The sequence below is a fragment of the Sminthopsis crassicaudata genome, chromosome 5 (assembly GCF_048593235.1).
Source record: "Sminthopsis crassicaudata isolate SCR6 chromosome 5, ASM4859323v1, whole genome shotgun sequence".
In the NCBI taxonomy this organism is placed as follows: Eukaryota; Metazoa; Chordata; class Mammalia; order Dasyuromorphia; family Dasyuridae; genus Sminthopsis; species Sminthopsis crassicaudata.
Genome location: NC_133621.1, coordinates 114,414,700 through 114,436,612, shown reverse-complemented (window position 1 = coordinate 114,436,612; position 21,913 = coordinate 114,414,700). Strand labels below are relative to the sequence as shown.

General features: G+C 36.3%; 1 protein-coding gene across 2 annotated transcripts; it reads left to right on the top strand.

Moving 5' to 3' along the window:
* The first annotated feature begins 3,271 nt into the window (after positions 1 to 3,271).
* LOC141543119 (Golgi-associated RAB2 interactor protein 1A-like) lies at positions 3,272 to 21,694 on the top strand. 2 transcript variants are annotated; one of them, XM_074268004.1, is made up of 6 exons: positions 3,272 to 3,535; positions 8,636 to 8,820; positions 10,060 to 10,309; positions 12,019 to 12,143; positions 14,515 to 14,570; positions 21,473 to 21,694. In XM_074268004.1, exons 1-6 carry the CDS (start codon positions 3,380 to 3,382, stop codon positions 21,562 to 21,564), a joined length of 864 nt encoding a protein of 287 aa, XP_074124105.1. In that variant the 5' UTR covers positions 3,272 to 3,379; the 3' UTR covers positions 21,565 to 21,694. The 2 variants fall into 2 exon arrangements, with proteins under 2 accessions (XP_074124105.1, XP_074124104.1); XM_074268003.1 differs by lacking the exon at positions 21,473 to 21,694 and adding an exon at positions 15,679 to 16,043.
* Positions 21,695 to 21,913: the final 219 nt, after the last annotated feature.

Genomic DNA, 21,913 nt, shown 5'->3' with positions numbered 1-21,913 from the left:
CCTTCTAGACTCCTTGGAGCCTGGGAGACCCTGGTCTCTCTTCTTTTGCATATCAAAGGGAATCAAATGATTTCAGTGATTATTTTACACAATTTTTACAGAGTTCACTGGCATCTCTACTACTACCCCACTTTCATTATATGTCTACTATGTGTCAGGCATTGTGCTAAGCACTTTTTAAAGTGATTTGAACAATTATTTTCTCAGTTGATCCTCAAAACAACGCTGAGAGACAAGTGCTATTGATGTAATATGATTTTGTGGTCCCCTGACACTGGGGGGCTTCTATTCTAATGGATCAATGGTCCTAGGTCTTTTGGCTTTGGAATCTGCCTCAGGAAACTCACAACCCCAATCTATCTGATTCTGACTACTCCTTAGCCAGATAATTGCTGGCCTCAGGAAACTCCCACAGATCAAACTCCTGAGACAATAGTGAATAAGACCACTCCTCAATTAATTGCCTATTGATAATCTTATCAGTAATAATCTGATCAACCAAGAACCACTGGGAGACCACTCTTTCCTATCTTGAGCCATAGAATTAGCATATCTATGATAGAAGCTTAATAAAATGACCCTCCTTGGTTCTGTTTCTTTACTGAATTCCCTTATAATTCAGTCCTCTCAGTAATGGCCACATTACTTCAATAAACTTTGCCTCTTGATTAGAAGATGGGTTCAATCCTGCAAATTCTTTTGAGACACCTTGCGATTTGGGGTCCCCTTTCTCAATCTCAACACTATTATTATCCTCATATTGATGCAGGCGGTAGCCCCTTTAAGATTCCTTTCTGATTCTCAACCCCCATCCCCTTTAAGATTCCTTTCTGATCCCCAACCCTCATGACTGACCTTTGATTTACAAGACCTAGCCAATCTGCTCAGGTTTCCCAACCCCCACCTGGCAGGTTCTGGCCCTCACTGGTGCCTATGGGTGGAGTCCCAGGTTGGTTGCACCAGTGAGGGTGTCTTGAAAGATCTCACCTCATCTCATTCACTAGCATCATGCTTTGCATCACAGACTCTCTGTCCGTTACTTATGGTGCATTCTTTTCTCTAATACCTTTTACCAACCAGACTTTAACCTTACAATAAACCTTTTTTACCAATCTAGGTTTTCGGGCTTGTAAATTCCTTTACAGGGGATTCTGCACCATCACTAGAACTCATTTAACTCTATATTCTTGTGCCAAATCGAGAGAGGTTGCAGGGGAGCTCCATTTGACTTCCTGTACCCCGAACCTGCCACTAGACCTCAATTAACCCTAATTTTATTTAGGTATCCCTTATCTAGATCTCATCATTTGCCTAGACCTCATCAATATTACATATGAAGAAACTGAAACAGGAAGATTTTAAGTGACTTGTCCAGGATTATGCCTATTGTTCCTAGCTAGCTGCAGCAACTGCTATTATTCTTATTTCATAAGCCTAAGGCTCAGACAGTGGTCACATCTCTTATCATACTGTAATTCTCCTAGCATAGGAAGCCCCAGAGAGTTTGTAGCCACAGGGACTGTATTTGACTGTCAAGTAATTGGCCACACTGGGTGGAAGGTGTTCCTTTACTGGATGGTAGTTTGATTCCTTTAGGAGCTCATGAAAACTTGTTTATTTCATAATAGCTTTTTATTTTCAAAATAATACAAAGATAATTTTCAACATTCACTCTTGCAAAACCTTGCGTTCCATATTTTTCTCCCTTCCTTTTCCCCACCTCCTGCCCTAGACAGGATCCAAAGGGAGTTTATCTATTCTACAATAGACAGCTAGGTGGTACAGTAGAATAGAATCCAGAGTCTGAAGTCAGGAAAACACAAGTTCAAATGTGACCTCACATACTTGCAGGCTGTGTGACCCTGGGCAGGTCACTTACCCTTTGTTTGCCTCAATTTCCTCATCTGTAAAATGGAGATAATAATAGCACTTACGTCCTAAGATTGTGAAGATTAAATGAAATAATAGTACTGATCTTTGTGCCTAGCACATAATAAGCACTATATAAATATTAACAATTATTATTATGTGGTCCATCCATAAATATACTAAAACTCCATAGTTCTTTTGCAAACAAACTACTGTCTAATCATGTCAAAACCATTTATGCGAAGGAAGTTGATTTTGTGAAACCAGGCAAACTTCCATTTATCCCTATTGAATTTCCTCTTATTAGATTCAGCCCAATGCTCTAGCCTGTCAAGATCTTTTTGGATAACAGTCATCCAGTGTGTTAATTCTCTCTCCTAATTGTGTATTGTCTACAAATCTGATGAGTATGACATATATGCATTTATCTAAGTCATGGATTAAAATGTCAAAAGGTACCAGGGTCAATCACAGATTCTTTGGACCCACTGCCGGAGACCTCTTACCATGTTAACATTGAACCATTCAAACTAATTTGAGTCTAGACATTCAACCATCTAACTGTATATCTTTACACTTCTCTAGTCTTTTTTGAAAAAATAGCATGAGATGCTTCAATAGAAATTTTGCTAAAAGTGAGATAAATGATAACTACAACATCCTATAATCTATCAGTTTAATAAGACTCAAAGGAAAAACTTTTTAATCAAATCTCTAGGATTTTCCAAATATATATCATCATATCATCTGCAGAGAGAATTTTATTACCTCATTGTCCATTCTGATTTCTTCCATTTCTTTTTCTTCTTTTATTGCTATTACTAGCATTTCTAGTAACATATTGAATGATAATGATAATAGACATCTTTGTTTCATTCCTGATCTTATCGAGATTCCTGTTACCAAAAAATGCTTGCTGATGGTTTTAAGTAGATACTTATCATTTTAAGGGGGAAAAAAATCTATGTATAACTATGATTTTGACTATTTTAATAGAAATGAATGTTATACTTTGTTAAAAGCTTTTTCTGCATCTGTTGATATAATTATATGATTTTCTTTATTTTTGTTATCATTATAATTATGTTAATAATTTTCCTTATGCTAAACCATCCCTGCAAGAAATCTTCCATTTTTGAATTTATTTCTCCTCATCTAGCATTGTCCCTTAAATAGTTGAAAAATTTAATAAATGCTTGTTGAAATGAATTGAACTCAAATCCCTTTTCCAAGGAGGAGGGATCCAACTTTTTTTTTTAACCCAGGAGTGTCCTAATCATTGGCTTTTGCTCCCCGATCACCTTCTGTCCTTCCTGCTGCTGTCAAGTCCCTTGATGTCATCTCTATACCATTATGAGCTGAGAGCCCTGCCCAGGCCCTGATGGACACAGCCTATAACAAGGGGGTGATGGTGGCACAGGATCTCAGTAACCATACCAGAATGAGGCAGTTGGGCCAGGCCACAATGAAGCACTTATAATGTTAACAAGCTTGCTCTTCCCGGGATCCAATGACAGACATTAGAGGCCTTCCACCCATCATGGTTGGTGAACCATATCCTGGAGTGGCCCTGGGGGTGGAAGAAGGTCTACTCTGCCAGCTGCTTCATTCTCCAGAGTTCAATCTATTCCCCAATTCAGCTGTATTTGAAAGCAACTTTATCCAGGTACTCTTATCCTTTTCTTCAGGTCAATCTCTTTTGAGAAAAGAGAGGTCTCTTAAACCCTGTACCCAGGCAATGACTGGGAGTCTCACATTAGCTTTAGATTCCTAGGGGAGGTGGCAAGGGAAGTTAGGGGGTTAGGTTCTAAATTCTCCTCGTGGTAATTGAGCCACTCACAGGGTTTTGACTGTATAAGGCATCAGGTCTGAACCACTGGGAAAATAAGTTCTTTAGTTTTGAATTTCAACCCTTGTACCTAACTTTTCTCTTTCTCTTGCCCTACCCCTCTATTTCCACCCTTCTGAACCATGAGCCCAAATGAGATGGCTAGAGTGATAATGAAATTAAGACTCAATAAAATGTCAATGCCTAAAGCTATGCCTTTGAATTCTACCTTCCACCATTAGGAATGTTTTGGAAAGTCTTCTGGAAGTCATCCCTGGAAAGCCAAGGATGGACAATATATCAGATAAACATTGATTTAATGGGTCCATAGAACTTTTTTCTCTCAAAATTAGGGAAATTGTCATCATGATATAATTCACAAAGTGATTTAAAGTTGTACAACTATACCACTACGGGCTAGGGATACCAGTTTAGATTTGTCTTGAAAGTCCTATATGCTGCTTGCCTGGATCTGTAAGTCTATATTGTATTTTTTTTATATTATGGAACAAAACAAGCATTTCTATAACAGTACAATAAAAAAGATTTCACATGAAACTGCAAATCTACTCTGTGCAACTTACTATTCCTTTCAAATTTACAATAAAATTATCATGTAATTTTTTTTCCTTTCTTCTCTTTCTCTACCTCCAGAAATGGCTATTATGACAAAAATATGTGTGTGTGTAAATATATATGTATATTATATATATTTATATATGTACAATTATTCTATACATCTTTTCCAGTTCTTTCTCTGGATGCAGATAGTGTCTTTCTTGATGTGTCCTTTCTAGTTAATTTGGTTATTTATAATAGTCAAAATAATTTATTCATTCAATACTGCTGTTACTATATCCAATGTTCTCTTGGTTCCGCTCATATTGCTCTTCATTATTTTGTACAAGCCTTTCCATGTTTTTCTAATACAATTGAGCTCATCATTTCCTACAACACAGTAGTAGTGGTATTCCACACCAATCATATACCACAACTTATTCAGCCATTCCCCAATTGATTGGCATCCATACTACATCCATTTCTTTGCCATCACAAAGAGAGCTGCTATCAACATTTTAGAACATACAGGTTATTTTTCTTTTTTCCCCTAATCATCTTTGAAAATATTTTGGCCCAATACCACTTGAAAATAGTGATATTGGGCCAAAAGATATAGTTTAATAATTTGGGATGTATAATTCCAGTTTACTCTAAAATGGTAGAAACAATTCACAATTCCATCAACAATGATTAGTGCCCCAATTTTTCCACATCCCCTTCCATGTTTGTCACTTTTTCCTTCAATTATTTTAGCCAGACTGGTAGATATAAAATGATATCTCAAGATTCTTTTAATTTGCACTTCTCTAATCAATAATGAATTAGAGCATGTCTTCATGTGACTATAAATTGTTTTGATTTCTTCACTGGAAAACTGCCTGTTCATACGCTTTGACAATTTTTAATTGAGGAATGACTCATGTTCTTTTTTTTTTTTCCACTTCATACTATTTTGTTTTTTCCAATTATATATAAATAGAGTTTCAACATTCATTGAAATGTTGAAACTTACTTCCTTATCTCCCTTACCTCTCCCCTATCCCCAAGATGGCAAGCAATATCTGATATTTATTATACATAAACAATCTTTAAAATATATTTACATATTAGTCATGTTGTGAAAGAAAAATTAGAACAAAAGGGAAAAACCATGAGAAAGGGGCAAAAAAAGTGAAAATAGATGCTTTGATCTGTATTCGGACTTCATAGTTCTTTCTCTGGATGTGGATAGCATTTTTCATCCCAAGTCTATTGGAATTGACTTGAATCAATGTGTTGCTGAGAAGAATTAAATTAAGTCTGACATAATTGACCTTCACACAATCTGTACAGTGATCTCCTGATTCTGCTTGCTTCACTCAGCATCAGTTCACATAAATCTCTCCAGGCTCTTCTGAAATCAGCTTGATATTCTTTTTTTTTTTTTTTTTTTAATATTTTAATAGTTTTATTTACCAGATATATGCATGAATAATTTTACAACATTGACAATTGCCAAACCTTTTGTTCTAAATTTTCCCCTCTTTCTCCTCCCAGATGGCATGTTGACCAATATAAATTAAATACAATGTCATTGATTATTATTATTTTGAGCTTGGTCTAACATCCAAGGTGCTAAGGCCATCCACTACATCTTGGGCCATTGCCAGTAGCCTTGACTTTTGTCCTGCCATCGGATTTTAATGACTCTGGAAAACAGAATGACGTTGGTGACTTGATGCACCTCTGCCTCACTTAAAATCTAATTCATGAGCAAGTCAAGCCATCCCCCATTGAGGTCATTGGTCCTCTCAGAAAACAAAGGATGGACAAAAACTATCTGAGGCAGGATCTGAACTCAGAACTTCCTGACTATATGATTAATGCTCTAGCCACTGTGGCACCTAACTTCTCCTGATAATGGTAATTGAGGGTGGAATTCCTGGCTATTCAAATTCATGAGATAAAAACAACTCACATTTAGACAATGCTTTAAGGTTTATGAAGTGCTTTTATATAATGACCCTCTGGAGTAAGCACTATAAGCATTGTCATTCCCATATTACAAATAAGAAATTGCTGAGATTAAGCTTCTCCTGAATCGTGGATTAAGGAGATCAGATTTTGTTAATATTTGATTCAACAGCTGTCCATACACATCTGCTCTCAGGAAATTTATATTTTACAACTCTTCCAGGCTTGGGATCATAATCTTGCTCAAAGATGTGTTCACACAGATTCTAGAGGATTATGTCCATAAAATTTAATAGCAATATGCTAAATTGGTAGTCAAATGATTATTTAGGATCAGTATATTAGAGCTCAAAGGAACCTTAGCCCTCATTCTGAAAAAGCAGTATGAGGTTGAAGCTAGAGTTCAGTACTCAGATCAGGAAGATGAAGTGTGTTCAAATTCCAGCTCTAATATTTATGAGAACTATATAAATATCAATTATGATTTTAATTATTATTTAGTACAACCCTATGATTTCCCAGATGAAGAAACTGAAGTAATGTGCCTCAGGTCATACAAAATAGCTGTTGGATCTGCTGACAAATAAAGGAGCTAGCTTTTATACCTAATTCAAAATAATTAACAAAGGACGGCAGTGTGGCAAATAAATTTTTAAAAATCTTCAAAAAATGCTTATTTGACTTTGAAAAAAAAAAGGATTTGTTTTTGGCAGCTGGTTTATCCATCTTTGGATACATTTTGTGGAAGCTAATGTTAGTTAAAATTTCAAAGTTCACACCCAGCTATAACTATTGCTTTTGGGAAGAGGGCCTTCTGGGAAGGAGATGGAATTCTAAGGAATTTCATACCCTTTTATACCCAGAAAAGTTTAGTGAAAGACCAGAGAGAAAATGAAATCAATCTTAAAGATTCTTGGAAAAAGGAGTTAACATTGTAAACTTTTATTTAAGGATACTTCTCAAAATGAATTGGATTGGGTTTGGGGAAAAACTCTCCATTCCTTGGAGATCTCCCACTCAGGAAGAGTTCCTGAATGCCAGTATGTTGCTAGAGTTGGATTAAGCATTGGAGCAGAATGCTTTCATTTGTATTTGATGGGGCAGGTCCTAGATGAACCATTCTTGGACAGTTTTTCAGGGAGAGCTTAAGATTTATTATTGATTGGGTAACACACCTACAAATTTCATCACATTATTCTCTGAATTTCAACAAGCAGGTAGATAGATCAGCAGCCATAATTTACCTAGTAGATGGATGATCGTCATGGGCAAAAGCCTTAATGATCACAGATAACAATGAGATCAGCCTCAGAAATGTGTTGGTTGGCAAGAGAAGTCAGTGTGGGATTAAAATTTTGCTGCAGATAATTAACTTGTAGATATTCCCTAGTAATTGCCTGATACCAAGTCCTTAGTACTTAAAAAGTATCCATTACTTCAATTGAATTCCCTTTTCAATCAACACAATGCTCCTCATGTCTGCTTAAAACAGCACACTATTATTAAACTAATCAAACATAGCTTCTCCCCTGGGACTTCACATTCTAGTTGGAGAAGTAAAGCATATACACAAAAGGATAAATGACAATACAACTTAATAAATATTTATTAATATGTTCAGAGCACACAGGGAAAAGTCAAAAAGTTAAGCCTAGGTCCCTATTTTCATGGAGTTTACAGTCTAATTTGGGATATATGACAAGTATACAGACAGCTATAATTCAAAAAATTGTATAATAACTTTTTGTTTTATTTTTTGCTGAGACAATTGGAGTTAAGTGACTTGCCCAGGGTCACACAGCTAGGAGGTGTTTTGTCTGAGGCCAGATTTGAATTCGGGTCCTCCTGACTTCAAGGCTGGTGCTCTATCCACTGCACCACTTATCTGCCCCATATAATAACTCTGTGAAAGGCATAAAATTCTGTGAAATTTGAGGGGAATGATCTCTAACAATGGGGGGGGGGAGGTATCACGGAAGGTCTCTTGGAAGAGGCTTCAAAAGAAAAGTAGAATCTCAACAACTGAGTGTTGTGGCTGGGCAAAGATAAAGGGGGGCATTGTAGGCAGAGAGAACAATGTCAGAAAAGGCACAGAGGTAACAAGGTATAAAAGTTAGGTAGGGGACAGTCATCTAATTTGGCAGCAATGTAGAATATATGGAAAGGGACTTCATACAAATATGAATGGAAAGAGAGATAGCAGGACCAAATCAGGACCATTCTGGGTGGGATCTATCCATCCAACTCAGTGCCTATTGAGACCTAATCATTGCCACATTGGGCACCACATACCAAGCTCTAAAACAATTTATTGCTGCCAATTTAATATTCTCTTTATCTCCCTCATGCTTTCTTAATTCCCTCCTCCTTCAGCCACCAGACTTTAGTTCTTTTCTGATCTTTGCCACTGGAATTGATTTTCAGGTCACAAAGACTGAGGACTGGGTAGATGCTGAGGATAGATTCACAACTGTGGTCCTTGGAGTGACCTCCTCAGTGCCATGCTTGCCACTGCCAAACATCTTTCTGATGGCTAAGGTCACCTGGCCCCAGGGACATTTATCAACATGGATCAAAACCATCAATACACCAACTGTCACTCTTAGTAGGTAAACAAGTAAAATAAACAGTTGAAGAAGACATTGGAAATGAATTTTTATGATTGAATGGCTGGTATAGAGGACACTCAACAGCTGGGTATTAAAAAAAGAAAAAAAACATAGAAAGGGTCATTAAGGGTTTAAATTGAAAAATCTTACTTTGTTTCTTCATCATCATCCTTTTCTTCTTCTTCCTCCTCCTCCTCCTCCTCCTCCTCCTCCTCCTCCTCCTCCTCCTCCTCCTCCTCCTCCTCCTCCTCCTCCTCCTCCCTTCTTCTTCTTCTTCTTCTTCTTCTTCTTCTTCTTCTTCTTCTTCTTCTTCTTCTTCTTCTTCTTCTTCTTCTTCTTCCTTTTCATTCGCCTATTACACTTCATTTTCTTCTTCCTCTTTCTTCTTTTCTCCTCCTGTATTTATCAAACTGTTATAAAATATATCAGATTTGGGGGATATGATGTCTTAAAAACAAAACAGTCTCTAACTTCACAAAACTTATATTCCAGTGAAGGAGTCAGTGTGTACTTATATAAGTACATATATGAAATATATATTCCAAAATAAATATAAGATAGTTTGGGAAGGGGGAGGCATTAGCACTGGAGGATTAGGAAATGCATCAGGCAGATGATAGAACTTGTCTTTTTAAAAAAATGTGGCAGAGCTGAGGAAAATAATAAATACATCATCATTAAAAACACCACAAACATTATTATTGTTATTACTCTTAATATTTTATTATTTGGGTGACAGAAGGGATAGAAGGTTAAGAAGCTGTTTTAAAGAAAGGGGAAGTGCTTTGAGAACAGTAACATGTGGATAATTTATTCTTTTTCTACTTCCCTAACTACTCTACTCTCCCCTAGTTCTTGTCTAGAAAGTTCATCCTCTCTATCATAAAGGAAAATAGGCTGATGTCTTTTTTATTGAATTATTAAAGCCAGATTTATTCTAGGCAGATTTGTTTCCACTTATGCTAAGGACTTTTTCTCTAAAGGAAATCCCTCTAGACTCAGAGGGGAATTATATTTAGATTCCCGGTCACTCCCTCAGCATTTAGTAGTATCCAGTAGTAGTACCCAGCATATAGTAGGCACTGGTGGAACTGGACTGCTTGTGGATGGAATCTGACTGGAATTTATCCAGTGTTTGATAAAAGCAAGCAGAGAAAATGAGACTTCCTGGTTAAGGACAGACTTGCTTTACCCAAAGTAATTAATTCTCGCTGGTGGTATCTTCACTTATGCCTTTAGGATCATCCCACTGAAATTTGTGGAGATCGTGATCTATGATAAGTCCCTACGCATCCTGAGGATCAGAACTGTGACTGAAAAGATCTATTTTATGAAGCTCCATCCCAAACATCCTGATACTGTCTTCGATTTTTGGATCCGACTGGTGAACATTCTACAAAAGGGCCTGTCCATCACCACCAAAGATCCTAGAATTCATGTGAATCATTGCTTGGTACCCAAAACCCCCAGCACACTCTTTCTGGAAGAAGTAAGATTGCTATTTCTTAATCTTCAAGTGGGGATCAATCACTGGGGGATGGTTTAGAGTAGTTAGTCTTCAAGTAAGAAGAGTCTTACTTGACTCCAATAAGTGAGTGCATAGATGATAGACATAAAAAATTTTAAGCAAGCAATTTTATCAGTTTTTAAAAATCAATTTTATTTTATCACTAGAATATAAACTTCATGGGGTCAGGAATTTGTATCCTAATTAAATTTTTTTTAACTCTCCCAAAACCTGACATAGCTCTCTATACATAGCTGTCAATTAATAAATAATAGCTTGTTGAATGTATTGATTTTCTTAGAGTAATTGACTTACAGGAAGTAAAAATAATGTATATCCATGCACAAATAAAAATTATTTTCTTTAGAGGGCACATGGTCAACTTAATTGATTTTAAAATGAAGAACAGGAAATAATTTTTAATTAGTAAATTTAGTGGCATGTTAGCTTTTAAAACCTGCTACTTCCAAATTATGTTAAGAGAAAGGGGGAAAAAAGACAAGAGAGAGGATGAAGAAAGGAAAGGAAGGAGAGAGGGAGAAAGGAAGGAAGGAAGGAAGGAAGGAGAGGAGAGGAGGGAGGGAGAAGAAAAAAGCAGGATTTTAGGATTATAAATACAAATTCAATGCAATAAATATTTATGAAGTATCTATTATGTGTTAGGTACTGAATTCCAAGTCCTGAGGATATAAAACTGAAAATGAAAAAGTACCTGCCCTCAAGGAGTTTATATTCTATATAGGAAAACAACATGTACATAGATAAATCTATACAAAACATACAATTATCTCTTTCACATCACAACCTTCCCCAAAAACGATTGGCATAAAAATGAAATGGGGATTTGGGGGGAATTTTGTGGAAGCCAAGAAAACACAGAGAAAGTTTAGCAACTCAAAAATGCATGAAATATATGTATAGTGTTGTATAGTATCAACATATTTTATCTTTTAATGCTATACTTAATCATAATTTCTTTTTTAAAGTTGGAATTAAAGAAAAAATTAAAAGTTGCAAAAAGAATTGCAAAAACCAGCTGACAACATATAAAGCTGGTATTTTTACTTAACATTGTTTTACATATGACCTTTGGCTTATGACCAAATAATCCAAATTTTATTCTAAGATATCATAAACACCCCATAAAAATAGAAAAAAATCAGACTTCTGGTACAAAGGGAGAGCCAAAAATTTTTATGTGGATTTTTCAGATTGTGGGGGCACCAGACTCCTTCCCACCACAGTGTAGAAAAGGTATAATTGTATGCAAATAAGATAGAATGAAATCTAGGGCAGAGAAGGAAAGAGAGAATAATGAATTGGGGAACCTAGGAAAAAGTTCTCATTAAATTCTAGGGGAGAAGCCAAATAAACATTTTCAGTAGGGGTAATAAAACTTCTGTTTTGAATTATCAACCATGTTGATACTATCTTTCAAAATTCTTATTTTACCAAAGGGAAATTTGACCCTGTTTCTTACTCCTGATCTGAGGGAAAGAATTCTGACTCTTTAAATCATTGCCCTCAAATCAAGAATAAAGTTAAATGTCAGAGTGTGAGGGAAAAAATAGTATGACCTCTGGACTCTTTCATAACTCTGTATTTCAGAGGTGAGAAAAAAGGTCCCTTTTGCTGTCACATACCTTCAGTCTTAGGAACCTGGTTCACCATGTAATTTTTTTTTCATGTAGTCAACAAAGTGTGCCTCTTCAATCTCTCAATCAAAGGAGAACCTGATGCTGCAGATGGCCACAGGGGTACATGAAACCCTCTCTGATCTTTCTATAGATTTTATCAGCAAGAAAGACCAATTAAAGTAAGTGATTTGCACCCACAGTTAATCCCTGACAATTTCTCTTGAAGCCAATGTTAACTCCTAGCAAAAGCAAGGAGGTGGGATGGGGAGGGGGATGTAGCTTGGTTAATGAGTGTAGGGATGAGGAGTGAGGATATATGATGCTATAGCTATTAAGCAGTCAGTGAACCCTTAATTGACAGCGTTTCATTGTTAGAAATGTTTCCTTGGCTCATCTAGCATTTTGTTTTTATCTCTTATGCATAATATTGTTTTGCATTCTACTCATTTGTGTTTGGAATACTCTTTTTAAAAAACATTTTTAAGTAAAAGTAAACTAATTTAATCAAGAAAAAAAAAGAAAGCACAGTGATATTGGAGGCAGCAGCCTCAGTAAAAGACAGTATAGCAAATCTCAATTCCCACTGCACAGAGATTTTGGGACTACATGAAAGGAAATTAGGAAATTAACTGGTTAAATATAAAATTAGCTACATTTAAGCAAGTGTGTAAACTATACTTACTAGCATGTAAAAGAAAGAGAACAGACTTAATTAATATCCATAATCTGATGCTGTCTGGGATATGGCCTACAAATTTTCCTATTTTCCTATATCTATCCCACCCCCAACATCACCCCTTTATATTTAGAATATTCTATCTACTATATTCCTTTTTTTCCCCCTGAGGCAATTGAGGTTAAGTGAGTAGAGTCCCACAGCTAGGAAGAGTTAAGTGTCTGAGGTTCACATTTGAACTCAGGTCCTCCTGACTTCAAGGCTGGTGCCCTACCCCACTGTACCACCTAGCTGCCCCTCTGCCTACTATATTGCCAATTCCATGAGGACTGGAACTAAGTTCTATTTAATCTTTGTATTCCCATGGCTAGCACATGGTAGGTATCTAAAAAATGCATGTAGGATTGGATTGAACTTTTCTCCACATTTTATTCTAACCCTGATTCACTACCTTCCCCACCCTTTCTTTATAATAGACAGAATAATATATATATATAATTAAATTGCTTGTAATAGGTTTGACTTCAATACTGAAGTAACCAAATCTGTCTTTGGGATAGGAACCAACTTGACACACCCTTCTACCCTTGTCCCCTTCTTCCCTCCACACATTTGGGTCTTATTTGCAATCAATTGATTCACATTCCATAGTATACTATAATTCAATATAATTGTCCCTTTCTCCATCTATGTTTTTCTTGCCTTCTCTCTCTCTAGCTTGTATCTTCCTTTAAATTCTTCTTAGTCCCAATTATTTCTTTGACATATTTCTCTTTCTGATTCTTCTCTTCCTCATTTCCCTTGACCTCCCTCCTTTTTTCTTCCTTTTCTGTGAGGTTGCTACATATTATTCCTTACTCTTCTTTCATGTTTTCTTTCCTTCCTTCCTTCCTTCCTTCCTTCCTTCCTTCCTTCCTTCCTTCCTTCCTTCCTTCCTTCCTTCCTTCCTTCCTTCCTTCCTTCCTTCCTTCCTTCCTTCCTTCCTTCCTTCCTTCCTTCCTTCCTTCCTTCCTTCCATTTTGTATGTCCCATAGCTATTAACTTTTTGCTATTTTTAAAGATTTTAGATGATTATTTTTAACTTTTAATACCTGCTAAGTACTAGTGTTATGAAATTTTAATTAAAAAAAAATCCAAATCTTTTAACATATTATATGTTTAAGGGGTTTTCATCCAAGCATTGTTTTAGAGATTTCAATCAAGCCATTCTTTGTACTTAATTGAACCTACCTGTTAGTTGACAGGGTGGGCCGCCAGATAGCAAAAACACCAGATTTTGCATTTGGTTCAAGACATATGCAACTAATAAGTGCCCTAGGCAGAGTCCAGAACAGATGGAGTGGTACCCACTCATTCCCTAGCACAAGCAAAGGTTGGCTCTTCTTTGCTCACTCCCCCTTGCCATTCCCATCTTTTCTCTAGGCAATTTTTAGCAGCATCATACCCACCAAATATAATCATAACTTGCCATTTCTATATTTATGTCTTTGTCTAAAGCATTTCTGCTTTGATAAAATGCAAAGACCCAGTTTTTGTTTTTGTTTTTTTTTTTTGGTGACTGGATAATCTCTATCTTTGCTTAGGCTGTGGAGGTACAGTGACCACTCATGGGCTGCCCCACTGTTGATAACTGTTCCATTTGGGGGAGGCATTGCCCCTTTTTAGGCAGTCTGGTGATCTCTAGTTCCTGAAATACTGAATTTAGAGATTAGACTCCCATGATTGGATTCTAGTCTTGGCACTTCAGAACTCCAGAGTTCAAGTGATCTACAAGCCTCAGCCTCCCATATTCTACCCTCTTCTCCCAAAAACACAATTTTCAATGATTTTCATTTTTTCTTTGTCTTTTTGCTTGATTTTGCCTGGAATTCTAGAAGTTCTGACAGCACTAAAACCAGTGAAACTGAGATCGGAGGAAATGCCAGTTCAGGTAATGTAGAACATAATGACACATCTATCCCTGACAGGTCTTTGCCTTTATTGATGTCAATTTCTTGATTATCAGTTATTGTTCAGTCGTTTTCAACTCTTTGTGACTCCATTTGGCTGAGATACTAGGGTGGTCTGCCATTTTCTTCTCCAGTTCATTTTACAAATAAGAAAACTGAGACAAAGATTTAAATAAACTTGACCATGGTCACACAGGTAATAAGTGTCTGAAGCTGTATTTGAACTCCTGCCCCTTCAGTCTGGCACTCTATTCATTGAACTACCTAGTACCTCATTTGAACATATAAGGAATTAATAAAACAGAAAACAGCTGTTTTTTTTTTAAATAAAATAAAGCCTCAATTTTAAGGACTTTTGAAAAATAGCTTGGCACAGTAGCTAAAATGTTGAAATTAGACCTGGACTTAAATCTGTCTCTGGCACTAGGTTTGTATAATCACAGGTCAAGTCCCTTAACCATTTTTAATCCCAATTTCCCCAGCTGTGATGGGACTCAAATAGATCATGCATACAAAGTACTTTCCAAACTTTGAAATACCAAATACATGTTAAAATTTATTGTCATGGTAAACGTGTTTTGTTTTTTGTTTTTTTTTTGCTGAGGCAATTGGGGTTAAGTGACTTGCCTAAGATCACACAGCCAGGAAGTGTTAAGTGTCTGAAACCAAATTTGAACTCACATCCTCCTGAATCCAGGGCTGGTGCTCTATCCACTACCTAATTATCTATCTAGCTGCCCTGGGAAACATTTTTTCAAATGAGCAGAAGCAAGTCCAGAAAGGGGGACACAGATAGCCAGGGCAATACTAGTACCATTGTGTTTAATTTAATACAAAATTTAATATTTTCTAAAAGTACATAATAGGTCACGGTTTTTTATTTGGTCCTCTTTTTCTTTATTTTGCATGGGAATGTCCATGTTGGTTGGTAGTTGCCAAATTCACAAAATATAAAAAAATTTAAATAAAAAAGGATTATTAAAAAATTTTAAATCCTTTGGCATATGAGAATGATCCACAAATGCTGCTTATCTGGATGACTGAGCACTTTAGAAAACTGTATTTCTCACTTCGTCTTATGGTCCACAGGATGTGCCAGAGAAAACCAAGACAAAAAGGATAACTCAAATGATAAAGTAAAAGTAAATTGGACAGGGTCTTTGAACCATGGCTTGTGGGAACAAGAAAATCCTTCTGGGGTGCAGCCACTTTCTCGGCTTGGAACCCTAGCAGCCTCCACCCAGCAAGTATGGCCACAGCCTTAGGAAGAGGGTCTTTCAACACTGATGACTCTGAACCCCAGAAGTAAACAAGTGATCATCCCTCCTCTGCACTAGAGCTTCACTGTAATACAGTCATCTAGGCCATACCATGGAATCATTCTAAAGGTGAAATAGGGTTAGCACAAGTCTTTTTCCTATACTTCCACTAAATAAACCTCCCTTGATTGGGAAGTAAGGCTGGTCCATTTTGTAAAAAAAACAAAAAACAAAACTGAGGCTTCAGTGTCTTTGAACATCTGGGTAAATCCTGGTGAGTGACAGACATTTAAAAGCTATCATGGGGAAAAAATAGGAGAAATTCTTCTCAGCCTCAGAGAATTAGGATCATGGGATGAGGGAAGTTATAAGAAGACAGATTTCAGTTTAATGTAAGGAAAAACTTCCTAATAATTTGAGCTTCCAAGACTGCTTTGGGGATGTAGTCGATGGGTTCCCTATCTCTGAAGGTCTTCAAGGAAAGGTGAGAGAACCATTTGTTGGGTAAGTTGCAGAGGAAATTTTTGTTTAGGTGTGGCTTGTCCCAGAGGAACTCTGAAGTGTTTCAACTTGGGACTCTTTGGGGAAAATAATTTTTAAAAATTGTTGACTCTCTATTTGAAGCTAAACTGTGATCAGATTCTCAAAAAGAACATCAGCCTTGGGTAACAAAAGGTTCAGTCTAGAAAACTGTGGGAACTTGATTGGCAAAGAAAGAGATTGTATGATTATCTGGTACATATGGCACATAATAATGTGTTTACCTAGAAGTGAGGATTATTATTTTTTAAAATTTAGTTTAATAATATATTATTTTTTCAATTACATGTAAACATGTTTTTCAACATTGATTTTTGTCAGATTTTGAGTTCCATTTTTTCCCCCTCTTTTCCCTTCCTCTCCCTATGTTAAGGCAAGCAATCTGATATAGGTTATACATTTTATTATATTTCCTTTTGAGTCATGTTGGGAAAGAAGAATCAGAACAAAAGGGGAAAACCACAAGAAAGAAAAAACAAAAGAAAAAAGGTTTAAATAGTATGCTTCAGTCCACATTTGGTCTCTATAATTCTTTCTCTGGATGTACATGGCATTTTCTTTTCTGAGTCTATCAAACTGTCTTGGATCACCACATTGCTGAGAAGAGCTAATATAATAGTTGATCATGACACAATATTGCTGTTGCCATATACGATGTTTCCCTGGTTCTGCTTGACATCAATTCAAATAAGTCTTTCCAGGCTTTTCTGAAATTAGCTTATTTGTCATTTTTTACAGAACAATAGTATATTCCATTACATCCATATACCATATTTAATCATTTTATTTTTCTGGTTATACATGTATATTAACTTTTAAAATACATATTTATGAATCATGTTGGGAAAGAAAAATCAGAATAAAAGGAAAAAAACACAAGAGAAAAAAAAACAACAAAAAAGTAAACATAGCATGTGTTGCTTTACATTCAATCTCCATTGTTCCTTTTCTGGATGCAGATGGCATTTTCTGTCCAAAGTGTATTGGGATGGCTTTGGACCACAGAACTACTGAGAAGAACCAAATCTTTCATAGTTGATCATTGCATATCCTTGTTGTTATTGTGTGCAACATATTCCTGATTCTGCTTGTTTCGCTCAGCACCAATAGGTATAAATCTTTCCAGGCCTTTCTAAAATCAGCTTGTTCATAATTTTTTGTAGAACAATATTCCATTAATTTCATATACATAACTCATTCAGCCATTCCCCAATTGATGGGCATCCATTCATTTTCCAATTCTTTACCACCGCAAAAAAAGAGCTGCTACTAACATTTTTACCCATGTGGATCTCTTTGGGATACGAACCCACTTGCTAGATCATAGTTTTATAGCCATTTGGGCATAATTCCAAATTTCTCTCCATAATACCTGGATCAGTTCATAACTCCACCAGCAATGCATATGTCCCAGTTTTCTCCACATCATCTCCAATATTTATCATCATCTTTTTCTGTCATCTCAGCCAGTCTGATAAATGTAAAGTGATACCTCAGAGTTGTTTTAATTTGCATTTCTCTGATCAATAGTGATTTACAGTATTTTTTCATAAGACAATAGAGAAGTAAGAATTCTTGATCTCTCTCCTTCTGTGCTTACTTCAGAGAACTGAAGCCAGGAGAACAATTTGCATCCTTAAGGAGATGCTTAGAACATCCCATCATCTGGGACAAAGGAGTATGTTTACTCTACTTCTCTGAGAGACCCAAATGGTTTGACTATTCCCAGTTTTCCGTATAGCAGGGAAATGTAAAGAATTAACAGTAGATAATGATGGAAGAGACTTGGTCCTTGAGAATGTTCCTCATTTACCAGGGCTGTGAAAAGCCATAGCATCTAATTAATAGTGGCTGATTTCAACAATATTAGTATGTTTGTTAGGGTGCTTAAGGAGGTCAGAAAAGGGGAAGATTACTGATGTATCTCTTAGTTGGATCATGTCATACTTTTACTTATTTTTTTGAACTTTTAATGTTTTAAAAATATTTTAAAATAGTTTATTTTCAAAATACATGCAATGATAATTTTCAACATTTATCCTTGCAAAACTTGTGTTCCAAATTTTTTTATCTCCCTTCCCCCCCATTCCCCCTCTCCTAGAGAGCAAGTAATCCAATATTTGTTAAACATGTGTAATTCTTCTACACATATTAACACATTTAAAATGCTTCAGAAAAAAAAAATTAGGTCAAAAAGGGAAAAAAGAGAGAAAAAAGCAAGCAAACAAAAAAATGTGAAAATATTATGTTGTGATCCATATTCAGTTCTCACAATACTCTTTCTAGTTGCAGGTGATTCTCTCCATCACAAATCTATTGGAATTGGCATGAATCCTCTCATTGTTGAAAAGAGCCACATCCCTTAGAGTTGATCATAAAATAATCATCTTCTTGTTGTGTACAATGTTCTCTTGGTTGTTCCACTCACTTAACATCAGTTCATTTAAGTCTCTCCAAGCCTCTCTGAAATCATCCTGCTAATCATTTTTAAGGAACAATAATATTCCCTAACATTCATAGACCATAACTTATTCAGCCTTTCCCCAACTGATGGGTATCCACTCAAGTTTCCAGTTGCTTGCCACTACAAAAAGGGCTGCCACAAACATTTTTGTACAAGTGGGTCCCTTTTCCCTTTTTTATGATTTCTTTGGGAAACAGATCAAGTCATAATTTGAAAAAAAACTTTTACGCATATCTCTTGTTTGTACTATATTTCCCATTCCACCTCTCCTCAACAATTGAATGCCAGAAAGTCATCCTTTATAATAAAGACTTTTTAAAAGATGAAGAAAGTGAGAAAAAGTTCTAAAAAACTAAAATATCAAAAAAGTCTGACACAGTATTCCACACCCATGGTCTCTCAATTCTGCAAAGAACCAGAGAAAGGGTCTTCTCCTATTCCTTTTTGGGACCAAACTTGGGTTTTTATATTTTGTCAGCATGCAGTTTTGATTGTTTTATTGTTGTTCTTTTCATTCACATTATTGTAGACATTGTGTATATAATTTGCCTGGTTCTGCATACTTCCCTATATCAGTTCATATAAATGTTCCCATGTAGTTTTCTGTTTTCATCATGTTTCTTGTTTCTCACAGCATAATATTATTCTATTTCAATCATGCACCACAATTTGTTCAATTATTCTTTAGTAATTTACCATATACTTTGCTTCCAGTTTTTTGCCACAACAAAAAAGAACTGCTATAAATGTTTTGGTAAATCTTGGGCTTTTTTTTTTTTTTTAGTCATGGATCTCCTTTAGGTACATGCCAACAGTGAAATCTTTGAATCAAAAGGATATGAATTTTAATCATTTTGTTTGCATAATTACAAATTGCTTTCCAGAATGGTTGTAAGACTTCATAACTGTATTCAGTCACTTGACAAGTATTAAATTCCAGACATGATGCTAAGTATACAAATAAGAGAAAATGTGTCCTTGTCCTCAAGTAGCTTACATTTTATTGGGGAAAGACTATTATAAAAGGGAGCTAAAAAGGCCAGGCCATGGATGGGAAGGGTCTGGGAAGGGTGGATAATATGGTGGTGAAGTGTAAAGAGTCAGAAGCAAGAGCCCCGGGGGAATGAAGGATAGCTGGGTTTTGGAATGTTTCCTCAAAATGAGGTTCTTGGAAGAACTCAACATTGTATGAGTATAGCCATCCACTTCTATGCTGGATTCAAGTAGGTTGCTTGAGACTTTATATTTCACCTGACCAGACAAAATCTGCCATGGGCTCTCATCTCTGAGACTCTGGTGGCTCATTTTTCCTGATCTTTGATCTCACAAGATCACACAGGTCTCCAATATTCCTTCTGCTAAGAATGAGAAAAAACAAATTCAAAAAGGCAAAGAGGCCATGTGTTGTCCCTGATTGGGAAATTAATTCCCAAGCATTTTCTCCACTCAGAGAATTACATATAGCATGCCTTCCCTCTATATTAGTCAGAGAGGAAAAATTAGAGAAAAAATTAGTATGTGCATCTTTGCAAAACTCCCCAACACTGACTGAATCAATTTTTAAAAAATCATCCTTGAGAAGTTATTGGGTATGAATGACTCCTTGGAGGTTTTTAAATTTGCATTTCTCTTATTCTTAGCGATTTATAACATTCTTTCATGTTGTTGTGAATACTTGGCAATTCTTCTAAGACATGATTTATGCATATCTTTTGACCACATGTCTCTTGGGGAAGTCAGCCTAAGCTTTCTGGGCAACGAGCATTTAATAATAAGCAGTGGATGTGGTGGTTAGAAGGAATGTTGTGGCCAGAGTGGGTGGTGTGTGTGTGGAGGATAAATCTATTGAGACTAAAAGAATAGTAAAGTTACATAGCACCTAATGTACTTTGTTCCGGTTATTTAGGTTATTAGATTTGGAGTTACAGTACCTAAGTTTGAATCCCTGGTCCCTGCGTATACAGATAGATATGTGACTTTAGGCAGGTAACTTAACCTCTCTGGACCTGGTTTCCTCATATAAAAAACAAGGGTGTTGAACTCAATGTTTAAGGTTCTAATTCAAGATCTATGTTCCTATGGTTATCTCCTTGTGTCATCATCATGTGGTTAAAGAGAGGAGCTATTTACAGAAAACTAGTTGACCTACGATTGTGGTTCATAGTATTCAAGACCTATTTCTTCCCTTCAATCACATTCTACCACCCAGCATAGACAATATAGTCCTGACAGACTGGACAAGCCTACTTAGTTGTAGTAATATGGCAGCCTGAGGGAGAGACAGGAGACAATATGAGCCAGGCAAGTAAATCACCTTGATCAACATCTGCCTTGAGACACCAGTGGATTTCATCCCAAGACTTTGAGCTTTCAGAGTATTGGAATATAGCAGTACTCCCTAAACCACTATATCTACTTCTAGTCCAGTCTCTACAGCCAATATTGGGGGGAGAGGGACCCATTTTCCTTATTATGATCAGCAACAAGTGCTGATCAACTACAACCAAAAAATAGGTAAGCACTTGCCTTGGGAATATTAATGCTTCCAGCTCAATATTTTTAGTCATCATCTTGGGAAGCAACATTTATGGAGATAACATTCTGAAAATTGCTTCTACAGGTGCAATAGTCACTGCTACTGAAGACCAAGAAAACAACATTCTTAACATCCAAGACCTCGGCACTGTTAAATGGTTCAGTCTCAAAAACTAATATGACTGTAATTCCCTCTGTGGAAATGTCAGTAGAGAAAAGGAGATAATATCCACTTTGTGGCTATCATCAATGGACCTTCTATGTGTGTTATCTGAAAGAGATAAGAAAGTGAGTTCTTTGAAACAGGCACTATCTTACTTTTCTTTATGTAACCCTAGCTCTTAGCACAGTACTTCATTCATGACAAGTGCTTAGTAAATGCTTTATTCATTCATCCACAAATGGAGAAATGAGAAATGAGTATTTATGATCAGATCTTATCTCAGACTGCCTGAGTTATACCAGCTGGGCTGATTCTCCATTTCCCATCCTAGTGGGCATTGGGGTTATATGATATTACCTAATA